At 45.9% G+C, this 17,200-nt stretch overlaps 1 protein-coding gene across 3 annotated transcripts in view; it reads right to left on the bottom strand.

Annotated features, from left to right (window-relative positions):
• LOC122612776 (semaphorin-2A) overlaps positions 1-17,200 on the bottom strand; it is a 43,972-nt gene that overhangs the window by 23,732 nt on the left and 3,040 nt on the right. For all 3 annotated transcript variants that reach the window (XR_006325645.1, XM_043786597.1, XM_043786598.1), the window contains exon 2: positions 7,119-7,719. Coding sequence is in view for 2 of the 3 variants with exons in the window: in XM_043786597.1 (XP_043642532.1) it covers positions 7,119-7,443 (325 nt within the window). In the remaining variant the exon portion in view is untranslated. The remainder of the gene's footprint in view (positions 1-7,118; positions 7,720-17,200) is intronic.

The raw sequence follows: 17,200 nt of genomic DNA, 5'->3' as shown, positions 1-17,200 counted from the left end.
TGTGTGTAGGTTTGCCGTTTCCGGCAGCTCATTTCCGTTTCACCTCAATTGGGTAAACCAAAAAAATAAAAGCTTCTTCTATAAAACTCGTGTAGCACTAAAAAATCGCATAAAGGCGACTCCGAGGGGAGCACATGCAACGCAGCAGGTTGCGCCGTTGCCTTCAGAAGGGTGCATAAATTAGAGAGTTAGACGAGGTGGTGGGATGGGTGAATGGGTGCTTTCCGTGTAATGGCAAGGTTGCAGTTGACCGTAGACAGCTGGCAGAAAGGCAGACGGGCAGATGGAGACAACAGACCGGTGGAATCCACCCCCTGGGAGGAATATCGGCCAACACCTCAGCACTTATTTATGGTGGGGCATTTTAAATTCTACCCACCTTCGCTGCACACAGCGCACCACGCCTCACCCACCCCACCCCTGCTGCCCCTCGTATCTCGACTAATTCGAAAGTGTGGCAAATTGCACGGCACACAGGGTCCTCCGCCCACTCCGCTGTGCCACAGAAACCGCGCACCCCTGAAGGAAATTTGGCCCAAAAATTGCACGGTAATTGTAGCCGCTAAATTTCACTTTTGCTCGGGCTTTGCGCCAAAAGGTAGCAGCCAGCAATTGAGCGGTTACAACGGCGGGAAGCAACAAAAACAACACACACACACACATAAATAGTGAATTATGCGGCAGACTGAAGTTTTTCCCCGCGTTGGAAAACCCCCCACCCGCCGCCTCATCTCATGACAGCCTGGCCGGCAGTTTTCATTTTTAAATTGGCGGTTTTATGTGCAATTCGAAATGGCAATGTATGCAGGATGGCTCGTGGGTGTGTGTGGGTGTGGGTGTGTGCGCTGTGCCATGACTAATATTTGCACACACCCACAAACACACCACTACAGACGCGCGCACACGCAAACGCATACGGATACGCACACTTACAGCCACAGACAGTCTGCTTGTTGTACGCATTAGCCAAATTTTATTGCATACTTTTGTGCGCTATTGCAATTTAATGTGCCCCCACCCATGTCCTTTTTGCCATCTGCGCTCCGTGTGCGGTTTTATGCTCCACGCATAATTTTTGCGTAACAATTGAAATACTCGCAATGCGAATGCAAAATATCCACGAACCGAGTTGAGATTTATATTTTGCTATTAAGCCACATTTGCCGGGCCAAACAGAGCGCGTCGCCATCGTCCTTTTCCCCCAGCAAACACACCGCTGCTCACCGCAAAGGGAAAGTTCATTTTTCATGGAAATGACTTTATATGATTATATGTGTCGGTCCTTATGAGCGAACGGTGCGCGACGCCACATTAAGGCGCTTTCAATGCCAGTAGTCGATGGGTGCTTATTGAATGATTTGAATATGGCTACGAAAGTCTTTAAAAATTAAGTAGAAATCAGAAATTGAAAAAATTGAGAAAATCAAAAATTTAATTTTTGGAAAGACATCAATCCGCTTTCCATAAATTAATGTCAAGTTCTGCGCAGTGCATATAAGAAGTTATATATGTCCCATTTCATTGGAAGCCTTCCGCAGAAAACGTGAAATGTATTTGTTTATTATAAATACTTTGTCTTCCTCTTTTGCGTACGCTATCTCGTTCTCGCCCCACTGCAAGTCCTGTATATACAGATGAAGTGTATATTTTCTCGCATTGATTTCAAATAGCGTGACTGCAGGACGCCACAGTGCCACACGGCGTATGCGTAATAAATATTGAATATCCATATGAAGAAGTTGTTTGGCCATAACTTCCCTTTGTCTGCTGCTTTGTGCGTGCGCGAGTGTGTGTGTGTGCGTCCTTTGCTTCAGGTTTATTATTTATTATAAATGACTGCACACACACACACACACGGACGGAGCAGAGAATACCGCTTAAATACCGTTATTGAGTAGGGATCCGACTCCGTTTCAGGACCTTCAGTTGGGAGTATCTGTAAAGGAAACAGGTCAATCGATTCCATTCTTTTTTCCTGTCTTTGCTCCCTCTTCTGTCTTCTCTGCCACTTCGTAGGCGTTTCATTGTGAACACAATTTGCAAACACAAGCACACGGACATGCTGCGCTATCTGAGCATTAATTAGAAATGGGTTCTCCACCCATACCCTTGGAATGAAACTTCATCCGTCTGATTGCTTTGTTATCGCTTTCCATTGTGCGTCGATTAAATGATGTGTTAATTCTCCACCCCTCCTCCCCTCCCTGGCAATCCATCCGGAATATATGTATGATGCAAAAAAGATCCGATACATGCTTTTAAATCAGACAATTACCATGCAAGTCGAGTACGAAAGGGAGAAAGGCTGCACTTAATGCAATTATTTGGCATAGCACAAAGTTATTTCTGTGTCATAAAAATGGACAATAAACCAATTTAACTTTTGCAATATGCTGGCCAGCAGCCACCCCCGGGAAAATGCCAAAAGCCCCCCCAAACTTTTCCCAGCCTTATGCTTTCGGTCAAAATAGTTCGGTGTCCACTCTAAAAATCCAGCACAAACGAACTCGTGCGGCAGCGAGTCTTCCCCCAATTTCACGCTATTCCACATATAAATTCCCCCCGAAAACAGAAAGGGGGGAACTCGACCAACCACCACACCACCACATTGCCACATGTGCCCGGGGGTCAGGCCATAACTTTAATATATTTCACTACGAATTATTTCTGACGGACACACACCCTCATCCCCTTTGCTCTCTCCTAATGAATGAACATATTTCGGCTGTTCATATTATTTCTCAGCCTTTGCCCTTGCTGTTATCCTTGTGGTTGGTGTATCTAAATGCGAGCAGATAATTGAAATCGAGTGTAAGTAAATGCACGGCGAGGTGTCCATGTGAGTTCGAGTGTGTACAGTGCTTAGCGAAACGTTAATGCCATTCCTGAAGATCAAAGTTTGCAATTTATGTCTAGTTTTAATGATTATTTATGTTTATGACATCCTGGCGTTTCCTGGTCTGAAGTTTCCAGTGTGCTTGTAATGGCCACAACTAATGAGTGAAGGCCCTCTGGCGATGCTTGTTGAGGTCATGCGAGGTCAAGATGCATCACGAGAATAGCCACAAATTAGGCCCAACTTATGCAGATTCAATTTTCAAAATGGGAATTTTGTTCCACTGAGCACAATAATTACATTGGCAGGCCAGAATAGTTCTTGTTTATGCTTAATAATTGCAGTTTATGATAGGCTCTTTGGTTAATTCTTAATAATTAAAAGCTGTTTAAGCCTCGTCCTTGCGGTTTAAAGTGTTTAATTAAAAACACATGGCTGACAACAATAGCGGCGCAATATTGTCAGGTCTGGTGTTATGGCCATCGGGCTTTCGCCCATCATGTGTCACCCGCAGCAACGGCAGCAGCATAAGTTGCATCTGCAGCTGCGGCAGCAACAGCCACGGGAGCACATGGGGCATGCAACAAAAGCCGCAACGGTCATGTAAAGTTAATTAAATCAAGCGACATGTGTTTTAAATAAATTGAATAAACTCGGCATTAACATAAAGCGAAATTCGTTTTAATAGGCTTGCCGTAAGTTGTTAAACCAAAACTATAAACAAGTTGCCATTCTCGTTTCAAACGTCCCAAAGAAAAGTTGAAAGACCAAAGTTTTAATGCGTATTTACTTGTTTGTTTGTTTGTTTGTTTTTTTTATGTGTGTTAATGCGTACAAGTATAGCATCATTATGCTAACGAATTTATGGCAAAAGCCACACACACTCAGCCAGAGTCGGCGGAGGGAAATTGGAATGGAAAACGTAAACTTTTATAATCAAATTTAGTGGCGCAGACATTTCTGGTTTAATTAATTTGTCGTCATTAACTTGAGTCGCAATGCGAGTGGCTTTGAAACGTGAGGAGAGCTGGCCGGAAAAGACCTCGAGTAGGCGCATCCTTGGCTCCTCTTGTTTGCGGTCGAGGAGCCCTATCCTTCGAGGTGTCGATACACACACAAACAGAAATACACAGCAACACAGCAACAGACATACACATACACTTTCATCGTCTGGCTTTTGTTTGCAGGGAGCAAGAAACCGCAACTCGTGTGGGTGCTGGCGTATTTATATCCGCACCATGGTATCTTTGTATCTTTGTATCTGGGGCTGCCGCATCTGATACTTGGTAAGGTCACAGGCGCCACGCCTCTGCTCTTTGCATTAAGATAAATTACACACTCTGTGTGTCAAACAAGCATTTGTACTTGCGGCCAAGCGAACTGAATTATGGCGCAGCACTTGCAGTTACAGTTACAGTTACAGATACAGTTCTCCAACTGGCTAATGAATCCGTAGGCCGGAAATCAGGTCAATGCGATTGTAAATTATGGCTTAGTCGGCTTTGGATTTGGCCCAAAAACCCAAACCCAAGCGCACACAGGTGATTCTGCTATTTATGGCGGAAACACACATGAAAGGGAGCTCAGTCGTGTATTGATTTTCTTAAATTCAGCCCCCAAGCTCCATCATCCCCCGAGTTGCGTATACGCCCTGTTGGTGGCACATTCATTGATTGTGCTTGCGTGTGTGCTTTTCGATCGGTTTGGGCCAATTGTATCTTTGACTTTGACTTCAATTGTGTGAATTTGCTGACGGACTTATGGAATGCGCCTGGCAAGAAATCTTGCCAAAACTTTTGGCCCACCTTCGGCGTTTACAGCTGAAAATTGCTGCTTAATTGCTGAGCTGGGTTGGCTAATTTAGCCGACGATGGCTGCCCACAGCTCCAAGTACTGAGTACTCCATCCACCTGCTGGTCGAACGTAAAAGTTTCCTCGTTTTCGGGCCGAAAAAAAAACAAGAGGGAAGTGCTGGGTGAAACAACAAACTTTTGTTGGCTGCCAGCGCTAAATGCTCGAAATTCTTTAAGTTTACGAGAGGAATGAACATTTGTGAACAGTTTTCATTTCCCTGCTTTACGGCTCCCCCGGCCATTTTCCTGTTTTCCCGCTTCTCCTGTTTTTTGTGCTGTTTTCTTTTTTCGGCTTTGCGTGCGTGAGGGAAATAAGGACCAAAGTTCCTCCGTGTGTGTGTGTATGTGAGTGCCTTTGCACCCCTTTTGTGCTGTTTCTATTTACGCAATGTCCGCAACTTTGGTCCAAAAACCAGGTGGATATTGAGGTTGCGTCTGGGGGTTTTTTTCTGGGGGTCATTTCAGCGGGGGAGCGCTAATATTCGCCATTAAACTTTTGCTTGTTTTTCTTTAATTAACAACGCAAACATCTGATATGCTATCCCAACGCTTTTCGCCTCGTACTTTCCTTCTTGTTTTCCCTTTTCGGGTTTTTTTTTATTTGTTATTTGGTCTGGTTTTTGTTGCTTACTTTGGCGTCTCGGAAAACCTTTATGAAGTTGAAAATATCCTCCGTTCCCTTTTTTTTGTATTTTTGTGGGTCGCCGGAAAAGTTTGAGCGCTTAAAACTCGTTTCTGTTTACATTTCTGCGGTTGGCAAATCCCTCCCCAGATTGCAGTAATTGTTAGGATGAGAATCTTTGCGTAAGCCCAAATTGTTTATGTAAATAAAAATGCGAGACAAAGGCGAATTTTCACACATAATAGCCCCGGCTAGTCATAATTTCTGATGAGCATTAAAAAGTTTTGCACTGCTGCTGCGAATAGTATTTGCTGCAGTTTGTTGGTTAAAGCGGATTACTTACTCACATTCATCCGATATGCGAAATGAGTTTTAATTATTCAGCGACAGCTCAGTAAAACGGGAATCTGTGTTGGGCTTAGCTCGGCTTTCACTCCATAAAAAGTCCACTTGAAAACTAATTAAACACTAATAGTTGGGGTGCAAAAAAAAAAAGAAATGGAGAGAATGGAGAGCTCGGGTAAAATAAAACACATCTTAAGTGGCGGAAGTGACGGTCAAGATGGGGGCAAGTCGGGCGGTGGGGTGAGGGGGGTCTAAGGATGGTTGAGAGGTCCTGCCGTTGAACAAACAACGAAACGAAGACCGTGCAGCCGGGCAAAAGTTTTTAATTTTGCTCGAGTACTGGCGGAAAAGTAAAGTACAAGGAAGCACAGGCTGCTGCGCGCGAATGAGTCTATAAGTTCTGGAAAACTCCCCCCCTCCGCCACATCGCCGATCCCCCGAACGCCCCTATCGACTTCACACAATGCGGAAGAGAAATGTCTTGCCGATGAAATAAAACAATGGCAAAACAATAGCAATGCGAACGAGTTCTGGATGCCAAATGGCCAGAGAGCCGGGTGAGAAAGGATAACAGACGTCGCCGACGGAAGTGGACCGAAATGGCAAATCAAGAAAAGGAGCGTGGGACGTGGGCGGCAAATCCGCTTAAAGTGAAAATTATTCCTCTCGGCCATAAAAAGGGAAACCCCCACGGCCCACACACACACACACACTCACAGACACACACACACAGAGACACTCCCAGCCACATCTATTTCGGCTTCTTGGCATTCGCGGCTATGTAAGCTGTTGACTTATTTCCCAAAACTTCGATTTCGGCCCTCAGCCCATTGTTGTGAATAGTTTTGTTTGACGGGGCTTAGCCGGGCGGGAATTCGAGGCCGAACAAAGTGAGGAAAACGTTTAAGCCATTCTATTTGTATTTCGAATATCTCCGGGCGAGGGCACTAAAAAAAAATATTCCATTTCAACGCTCTCACGAGGATTTCTTAAAGAAAATTGTATGTTTGATGTTGTACTCTCTTGTGCTTTGGTGTCATAATATAACAAATTCGGAGAACTAAAAATAGAACCGGCGGCAACGTATTTTGCATGTGTTTCTAGGAAACTGTCTGAATATCATTATTTAAAGCGAGCACCAGTAGTTGTGCTTTAGAACTTTCTTTCTTAAAAAGTCTTTCACAAACACCTTGTGGTTTTCAGGATAATAATATATATAATACATATTTTATATTGTATATATCTTGTGATAACTTAACAAGAAATCCAGTTTATGAGTTTATCTCGCAGTGCAGCACGCAGTCAAACTGAATTTAATTGCCATATAAGCCCGCCCTAATCCGGCAGCAAATTAGAGGCGACTCCTTAGCCTTGGCCACCACTTAGACTTACCTTGACTGCAAACGGCGGGGCGAAGCGAAGTGGGGTGGGACAATGGCACTGAGTAACTGGAGGGACTTACCTTTGTGGTGGCGCAGATGATGGGCGGCAGATGAGCCCGTGCAGCAGGGCGGCTCGTAGTATAGATTCCAGGTGTTCTCATAATCCGCCCGGGCGTATTCCACGTGCAGAGTTTGGGCGACCAGGACGAGGAGCAGGGCACTGAGGCTACAGAGCCTGTGGTTACCTTTCCCCGTGGCACACATGCTGCCTGCCTGCCTTTTGGCCTGGCTTAAATCGGCAATAGAGTAGTTTTGTATCTTAGCGCTGCAGTTTGAGTCACTGACTCTCGCGTATGTCACTTTGTTCACTGATTGAGCAATCTTTAGCTGGGCATTGAACGGCATTGGCTGCGATCTATTCTAAATTCGGCTTTAGCTGAGATCGTCCCGTCACACACACATGTTCCTACGCTTTCGCTTCCGTTTCCGTTATCGCTTGCGACGCACTCGTTCCCGTTTTCGTTTCCGTTTCCGCTTTCCCTCCTCACTGTGGCGCGCACTTCGCGAGCAGCAGACACGAACTGAAGGCTTTCGCAACGAGGAAGTGTGTTAAATAAACACACTCGCTTTTGGCTTCGCTCGTCTGGGCAGCGATGGTTCGGCTCTGAGTTCGGGAAAAACCTGAAAGAGCGAGAATTTCGTGAGCATTATTAGTTGGGAAATGCGGCGTCGGCGCAGTGGAAAATGTACCGCGCGATGAGTGGATTTCCCAGTAATGTTTGTGTTTATGCCAAGTGTATTGAACTCATTTGCAACGGGCAATGTGCAACGTGCAACGTGCAGCGGAGTCTGCAGCGGCTACATTTTCAAGGGTAAATGCAGCAGACACTTTCGAGCGAGCAACTGAAGTGCATACAAGCCACCCACTCCGCCCAACTCCTGGAAAAACCGGACAGCCCAAAGCGAGAGCAGACGGCTAGACGAGTGAAGGGTTTTCGGATGGCAGGGGTAGCGGGAGTGGAAGTGGAAATGGGCATGGAAAGGGGTATGGGCATGGTAACTTCAACCGGAATATAACAGAGAATCGGGGCTTTGAGCCTAGCAGACGCCTGCACTTAAAGTATGCTCGTGCATTATTATTTATGCATATGCCTGTAGTTCTATGTGTGTGTGTGTGTGTGTGTGTGTCTGGGAAATTCTCTTCTTTTTTTCCCAATGCTCCGCATCGCGTAGCGTCGCGTGTTTCAATTTGCAATGCAACATTGTATGCTGCAAAAAGTTCTCTAAAGCCAGACATAAGTCACTCAGACAGGCCCTAAGGGGGCGGGGCGCATCGGTGCGGGAAAAGCGGGAAATAGGGGGGAATAGGGGGCGGCGGAGCTGTGGGGATGGGGCCGACGGCCAGACAGAGTCGAGCCCAAAGACAATTAGGCATTGTGTGAGTGTGCGGTAACCTTCAGACAGTCGGCTCTGTCGAATGTCTTGCAGCTTACTTTTGCTGTCCCAGCTCTTTGACTTGATTCCACAAGGCAGAGCAGCATAGATGGGAGTTACCAGGGGAAGGGAGCTGGAAACCAGAACTCTGGTCAGTTCTGGGGAACGAGAAAGTTTTCAGGAATTTTCGGAGACCTTTGTTTGACAGGTCTGTCCAGCTGCACTGTGGCACGAATTAGCTTAGTTGGAAGCCAAATATGGTAGCCTTGTAATGGAATGATTAAATGGATTTCAAAACACTCCATTTAGTTTTAAAGAAGATTTCATTCTTTCATTCAAACAATGAAAGTATATCCTAAGATGTAAACAAAGAAGGGATCTTGAACTTTCCCACAATCCTTTTAATGTATTTGACGAAAAACTAGCTAATATTCATTATACCTTCCGCTTTTCTTATCGTGCTCCTGAATGTTAAGACACAATGCCATATGGCTTCAATGTCCAATGCAGCCGTCAAAGAAACGGGCCCAGAAGCCGGCACCCACACACACACCTGTCGTGGCCAACGAAACGAGCTCCACAATTGCCTTATAAATGCCCTCAAACTTCGACTAAGCCCGGCGAAAAACTTTGATTAATGTGCGCTTAAAGAGGAACCAAATACGTGGAAAAACCAGAACAGTGAGGTGGAGAAACACAGCGGCCAAAGAAAAGGCGGGCAGGAAAAACAACGACAAAAGTTTTCATAACTTAAAGCCAGCAAGCTGGAGGTGGAGTAGAAGCTGGTCTAAACGGCGTGCAGCCAGCGGCTTCTTAGCCAAAGCGCAGTACAAAAACTTCTGCAATCAAGACGGGTTAGCAGGGGGTGGAACTGTGTGGAGCTGTGTGGAACTGGGCTTGGCGGCTGGTGGAGAATGCCGGAGAATGGGGGTCCAAGGAGCAGGGACTGCAAAAGGTTCAAGGCGCCGCACAACAATGTCAGGGACCCGCTGGCAGGACGAAGGAATCACAGCGCGAAAGCGTTAAAAAAGCGAATTGTAAAACAAGCAGCAAACAAACGAGCAACATTCGCTCAGGGCTGGTACCACAGGACAACCTCCCCCCACCCCCAGTTAGCCCCAAGCCCTCCCCCTCTTCCACACACAAAGTAGCCACACGATGCCAAACAACCCCCCTCTTAAAGTTGGTTAATAGAAAATGTAATTCGATGCATTTAATGCTGGCAACGGTTGCTGAATGGAAATCAGTCTATGGCAACTGGTCGGGGAAATTCCCAATCTCCACCCCCACTTACCACCACTGAAAATTGGCAGGCCATGCCTTTGTCTATTTTTATGAGTTCGCATTGCATCCTGGCTGGTTGGATGTCCTGGGCACTCGCTCTTGTTTGAGTTGCTTACCTAATCCTTGCAAACAAGTTAAAAACGTTGTAAAACAAACAGCAGTACAAAGTGGGTGGGCTCACTGTGGTTCAGTGGTTCGGTGGGTGGGCTGGTGCATACTTTTTTGGGGTTACAACTGGAACGGGTTTACAGTCAGAGTTGCCTAAGTTGAATTCTCTGCAGCTCTGCCGAAAATTGTGTGGCAATAGCGTTTTATAGCCAAACTTTGCAGACTTCTTCCACAAGACATAGAATGAGCTTTAAACGTAAGTTAAACGATGAGCTCATGATCAATTCAATTTCATGAAATTAAACAAAACTAACAAAAATGTTTCCCTTAGAATAAGCTTAATTCCCAAATCGGAAATATATTTATATATGCACCAATGTGGTTCGATCTGTGGAAGTTGGACTGTTTCGCGAGTGGGGGAAAACGAAGCGATTTTGACTGACATCGAGTGCCATGAGAAATACAAACAATCAAGCCAGCGGACAGTTGCATTCCCTCAGCATTCCCCGGTCACCTTGCCACCCCGCCGTCGTGCCACCCCTCGCCCACTAATTCACCCCTGCAGCAACTTCTGCAAACCCGTCCAACCCTTGGGTAACCTCAGCAACCTGCGGAGCGTGCCGCAGCAATGAAAACGAAGCGACAGCAATGCTAATAGAAATTAAGCGAAAGTTTGTGGGACCAACGAGAGGGGAGAGGGCGAATTCCCAGCCAACCTGCCAACCAGCCAGCCAGCCAACCAACCAACCAGCCACCCCACCCAATGTGGCCACCTGCACCACCCTGCTGAAGGTCGCCTGTGCAACGCTTGCTTTCATTTCGTTTAGCCGCTTTTTATTTGCGACTATTTACATTTGCTTTTATTAATCATAAAAAAAGCATGGCTACACGGGAACGAGCGCAATATTTCGCCGAAATTGCCAAAAACGTTGACGCGGCTCGTGACCTCCGTGGGCTCGCCACCCCACTGCTCATTCTATATCCTGTCCTCTCGATTCTGGCTTAGTATCCTCGCCTGCGCTGCACGAAAGTGCAATTTGATTTTAATGGCGGCAAAATGTTGAATTCTAGTCGCATAGCCAGACAGACGTAGAACCCCCGCCTGCCACATCCCCTTAGCTGTTGCTTCCTGCCTGCAATCAGGAGCCATTTGTGTTTGTCGTTGATCCTCCTGGTGCAAGGCTCACGCACGTGCACTGAGACAAATCATCTATGCAGTTAGATAAACTGCGACTAGAGGGTCTTTGTTGGAATGAAAGTCACTCCTTCTCAATTCTAATCAAGTGCAAGCCAACAAGCAAGCTTATAACTAAAACTTGTTTCGTTCAAATACTTTTTCCACACAACTTGGTGCTCTTCGGCAAAGTGTTCCTTCCAGTGTATACACTCACACAAACGCACACGCAGCCTTTCCCCATGGAGTGTCGTCTGCCTGGTTCCGTTTTGCATTTTGATTGTTTTTTATGAGTGAGTGTGAGTGTGTGTCGCACGGAGTACGTGCGTGCATTTGTTTGTTTGTTTGTTTGCGCCGAATGTTTGGTCGAGAACTGAGGCAAACAACCGCTCGTCACTGTCATTAACGTCATTGTGGCTCCGGCCAGGAGCAGGACTCCAGAGCCCAAGCCGCCCACCATCCACCATCCACCGCCCAGTGTCCTGTGCTAGCGATGTCCTGATGTTGCGATGTCCTGTGCCCTGTGTCCTGTGTCTGGCAATCGAACGGCGAGCGCGTCTAACAGTTTAAATTATTCAAATGACATTCTTCCACTGGCTGTGCCGACTCTTCCCCTAATTACATTTGGCCAAGGTTTAGTTCACGGTGAACTAACACTCCACCCCGCACGAGAGCCATGGAAACTATCAATAATTCATTTATTTTCATTTAATTGACTAAAATTTCAGGCGACACACGCACAAATGCCATTTGCATTGGATCCTCCCATTTTTTCAAGGCACGCCTACGTCGGAAATTTATTGCCAAAGCATTGACCTTTGGTGGGGGTATGAAAATGCGGTCTTAAAATCAAATAGAAAAATAGGTACGCATAACAGGGAAGTTGGAGGAGGGTGAACATTTATTATGCTATTATTGCAAAGTGTAAAGGTTTCTATTCTTGAAAATTCTTGGACCACATTAAAGGATTCGTGCCACTGTCCGAGGAAAGAGCGTAAGAGTGAGGTGTTGGAGTGAGCCTTCCGCTTTTGTTTGCTGATGTTTGCAGAAAGTCAAGTCAGGGTTGGACCCGCCTGGCTGTTGGTGAGTCCTTGATAAGGGTTTCCCAGCGGCACGCACATTTGCCCAGAGGCCAGCGACCATCGACCACCGTCAGCCACCAAACCACCCAACCAACGAACCAACGAACCACCGCACCACCCAACCCCCCAACAACCCATCACAATGCAATGCTGTGTGCATGGACTGAGCTCTAGTTTATTTGTTAATGGTTTATTTATTAATTCCTGCGGATTATCACATCAGACAGACATTGCCAATGGCAATGAGATAAGGCACGAACGGACAACGGAAATCCATATGCCATTTATAGAAGTCGAATCCGGGGGTGAAATTGGCGGTGGGAAATGCTTATCGGGCTGGCTGGGCTAATTCACGCCCCCACCAAGCGAGTCTTGAGCAAATTGCAAATTTGTGTTGAACACTCTGGCTCGTGTATTAATAATGGATAAGGAGCAGACGCTTAGCTGGCGGAATAGTTTCCCACATATACTATATCCGCTTAAAAGTGCCAGAAACATGCGTAGACAATTTCCTTCGGCGCGGAGGTGTGGGTGGGCCGGAAATTTGAAAATTTTCAGCCAACTTCGAAAGGGAAAACTGCAAGGGGATTTTCCAGCAGTGCGTTTGACAGGCTCTGAGTGTTCAGGCGTGTGTGAACTTCCGCACATGCACACACACACACGAACACACACTCGTAGAGAAGGCACTCATTCAAGGAGAAACAAATTTCCCCAAAATATGTACGCACATACACAGCAAATTCTCAGCAATTAGTAAATAAAATGTTTCAACTAGAATTTTACCAACCCCGAAGTCCACAAAGGACCCGGGGAAACACGACTGAAAATTGAGAAAGATTCGAAATTCGAATTTTCGGTGCTGGGGGGAAAAACCTTTTAAAGTATTCAATAACATGAAAATGCCAACCCTGCTCCACAAAATAACTCCCGCCACTTTCATTTTAACCTGATGGACGTGACAACAAATTGAATTTCTCACGCCTTCTGATTCGGTTGCTACAATTTTTTTCGGTATTTTTAAACTCGATATGAACTCGGCCCCGAACCCCCTTAAAAGCATATAAATGTCATCGAGTTCATGGTAAGCGAAAGGTTATCGCAGGAATTTCATAAAATGAAAAGACATTCTAGAACTCGATTTTTGCCAGCGCATCGAATTACTGGAACTTAGAGCTTAGGTCTTGAAATGGTCGGAATTTTGATTATTTAAACCCTGTCCCCGGCCATAATCATCAAAATAAAGCCACTTAGCCTGCGACCCTTTCCCCCATCCCACCAAATCATAAAAAAACAAAATTGAATGTCAAATTCATACTCGAGTTCAAACTCAAATTCAAATTCAGACTGAGTCTGACATTGAAATTTGCATATGGCATGGCAGCGCTTACGTGTTTTGTTTGCTCTTTGTTTCTGTGCTCCCCAGCCCCTCCCAAAAAATTTTCCAATGGGGGGCGGTGGAAAAGCGTGGCGGCCTTTGAAGTGTGCCAGCATGGCGCTTAGCCGCTGATAATCCTTTTTAAATAAATTTGTTGGCACAAATCGTTATGCCAGCCCACTCAGAGGGGGGTTTCGAAAAACGCACCTTTTCTGGTTTTCATTTTTTGCAACCCCTTTTCACATCAGCACTGCGTTTTGTAGCTTATTCGCTTCGCTCTGTTGTGCTAAGCATGTTAATACACAGGAAATTAAACACTTATGCGGAAGTCATTGAAGAGGTAGCTCCCACATGTGCACAGGGCGAAATAAGGTAGTGGGTATTACATTAGTTTAGAAGTCCAACTCCTACAGCAAATCCATTTCAAATGGTTAACTTCAACATGCTTGAGATATTATTATATGTATTTAGATAGCAGATTTTTCGCAATGTAACCACACATATTGCGCCCCGGGAATTAAGTGGCATTTGAAAAGCGTCTGAGCATTCAATTATGCACAGGACAATGGCAATGGGGCCAAGGTAACGGCGGCCTTCTGACGGCACAAGTACAACTACTGCCAACAACCAACAGCCAGCACACCGATGGTAATGATGATCACAAGGACGTAACGATGATGAGGATGATGTCTGGCCTGATGTACATGTAGCACCCTTAATAGACACCCCCAAACACATTAACACACAGCCGACAGAGCCACGAGGAACGGGGAAAAACAAAAACCCACAAAGCTAGAACATGAAGAAAATTTCATTTAGTTTCCACTAACACGCTGTCAACAAAAAGGGCGGCTGCTTGCTGGGCGGTTGGGGGCGGGGCAGCTGTGTGCTTCCCTTGCCGGCGAACTTAAGCGATTTTGCATTTCATTACGGCTTTCATTTTTTTCTTTGCGGTAAGCTCTCTCTTTCGCAGCAGCAGCAGTAGCAGCAGCAGTAGCAAAACAGAGCAGACAAAAACCGAGGATAAACACAAATACATAATCCAGGAGGGCAAACAAAAAGGGTTAGCCCCGCCCACTGCTGGTCCAATCCCGAGCCCCCAAATCCCATAGCCACTATCCGTTCTCCTTCAGCCAAATCTGTTTTGTTGGTAACGGCTTGAGTTACTTAAATACTTTGTGCGGCGCATTCGAGCGCAAAATGAGGCACGGATTGACCCCCACAGGATTGTGTTATAAGATAATTGCTTAAAAGGATCCAAATCCTTTGGGTAGTGGTGAGTCACAATCTCCGCCCTGAACTCGGCACTGAACCAGCAGTCTCATCAAGATGGACAGGCAGCGCATAGTATATATGGAGCACTTCTGATTGCCGGCTGAATAAAGTTTCATTAAATCGCAAATTGCCATAATTCAACGCTTTACATTAGCCGCTCTTTAAAATCAGGGATCAGGATCAGGAAACGGGGTGAAGTGAAGCGCAGCCCAGCGCCCAACAGCCAGACATCGATTAAATTGCGCAACAGAATGAGCAGAATAAAGCAATAAACATTTAGGGGGCTCAGGACTCGCAGCTCGGGACTCAGGACTCAGGACGCAGGACTGAGGGCCCAGGACGATGTGAACTGGAGCCAGGACCAAAGCCATGGAGGGCACACGACAAAGCAGAAAAATTACCGCAGAGTGTGTGTGCTGCTCAGTGAAGTACACTGGGCGTAAAAGGGGTTTCGAAACTGCACTTTAAGCGGAAGCGATACATTAATATACTCTTTAAATGTCTAGTCTATTTTCGTTTCGTTTAAGTTTTAAAACAAGTAAAATTGACAGCATTGGCCTGCGCTCGAAAAAGGTTTGCAAAATGATAATATTTATTTCCCATTTTTGATCGCTTATCTTGGGTGCAATCTTTTTCCGAGTGCTTGTTTGTGTGAATATTTGCCAGTGGGTTAAACGTGTGCACATCGACGTCCGCATCAAATGGCCAAGCGACGTTTAGCAGTCGATAAAGTCATTCGGTGCAGCACGTGAATGCCGGCTAAGTTATGCATGTGTGCGTTACCGCGTCTGTGTGTGTGAGTGTGTGTTAGCCCTCTTCCGTTTGGCCCCTCATTTTACGCTTTTGTGATAAAGTAATCAGCTGATGCCGTCGGCCAACGTCCAGAGTACAGAGCCCGGAGTCCAGAGTGCGATAGCCATCGATGGATGTCAACTGGGGCCACGACACTGACCGTCGGTAACCGCAAAATGTTTATTGATTATTTACGACACACGCACACACACACACACACACACACACACACAAAGCGTGATGTGAAATGCATTTTATGTGGTTAAATATTGACGAAAATTGTATGGAAACTTTTAGATTTTATTTACCCAACAAAAGCAAACATAAAAAATATGTAAAATAAATCAAACCGAAAGCAGGCATGCCGAATTGGCCAAAACAAAACCGAATGTAGCCAAATAGCAAATCAAAATAGTTCGGCCAAAACAAATAGGAACATCAAACGATTGGTTCGGGCTGTTGGCCTGGCCCCGAAAAGCCTCTCTCTGGTCGAAACGCGGCGTCTAGACGGTATTGCATTTCGGCCATGGCCAATAAAGCAAATGCGAACATTCGTCCTACACTAAAAATTAACAACGGCGACGACACGTTTTGGCCAAAACGGGGGGAAAAATGTTTGGAAAAAATGGGAAAAAGTGAGAGAAAGCAAAAGGCATAAACCAAAAGACAGACAACTGACAGACGGCCAAATGGAATAAGAAATGGCAATGAAAATAATAAAAGTCCCGAATGAAAGAACACGGTCGAAAAAGGATGAAACGGGAAATGGAGCGGCTATGAATGAAAATCGGAAAATGCTAAGCAAACAGACACTCACACTCACGCACACACAGAAAAAAGGCATAACTCCAAGTGGATTTTCTGTGTGTGTGTGTGTGTGTGTGTGTGTGTGAGTGTGGCGTGTGAACAGGTTGTGCACTGAAATAAAAACGCAACAATGCGCAATCATCATTATCGTTAAAAGAGGCGCTTACAGAACTAGACAAATTGCCACTTTAGAGAGCTGGACCAGGCCAAAAGCCAAAAGGCTCAAAGTGGCAACAGCAACAACAACACCAACAGCAACGGCAAAAACAACAGCGACATCAGCAACACTTGCAGATGCCACAACAGCAACATCAAGAGCAACAAGAGCGGAAGTTGGCGGCCACAACGTGCCGAGCGGACCAAGGAAGCGTCTATAATGACCTCTGGGCAAATGGGCCAACACGCACACGCACACACACACACTCGCACACAGGCACACACTCGCCAACACACCAACACACCAGCACACACCGACCCCGCATAAAACCAAAATGGCGCACATTAGAGACCCTCGGCGCACAGAAGTATGCTACGCTTGGCCATTTCAGGCGATGTTGGCTAACCGAAAACGACCAAAGAGCAAAAGAGCAACAAGCCAGCTCGCAAAAACACCCAGCAAATAGAAAATAGAAGCACGAGCAGAAAAAAAATAACACTCATAATCAACTGCCGCCGAGTGAACAATGAATAGAATCAAACAAACCCAAATGGCAGCAGAGTTCAGCAGCACCATCCACATCCACATCAACATCAACGGCAGCAAGTTCAAGGTTCAGCGTCTCATTGCTGGCTTTTGTTTAGTCGTCGGCACAGCTTAGGCCAGCACTTTTT

The sequence above is a fragment of the Drosophila teissieri genome, chromosome 2R (assembly GCF_016746235.2).
Source record: "Drosophila teissieri strain GT53w chromosome 2R, Prin_Dtei_1.1, whole genome shotgun sequence".
NCBI lineage: Eukaryota > Metazoa > Arthropoda > Insecta > Diptera > Drosophilidae > Drosophila > Drosophila teissieri.
This window is presented reverse-complemented; position numbering and strand designations above follow the sequence as displayed.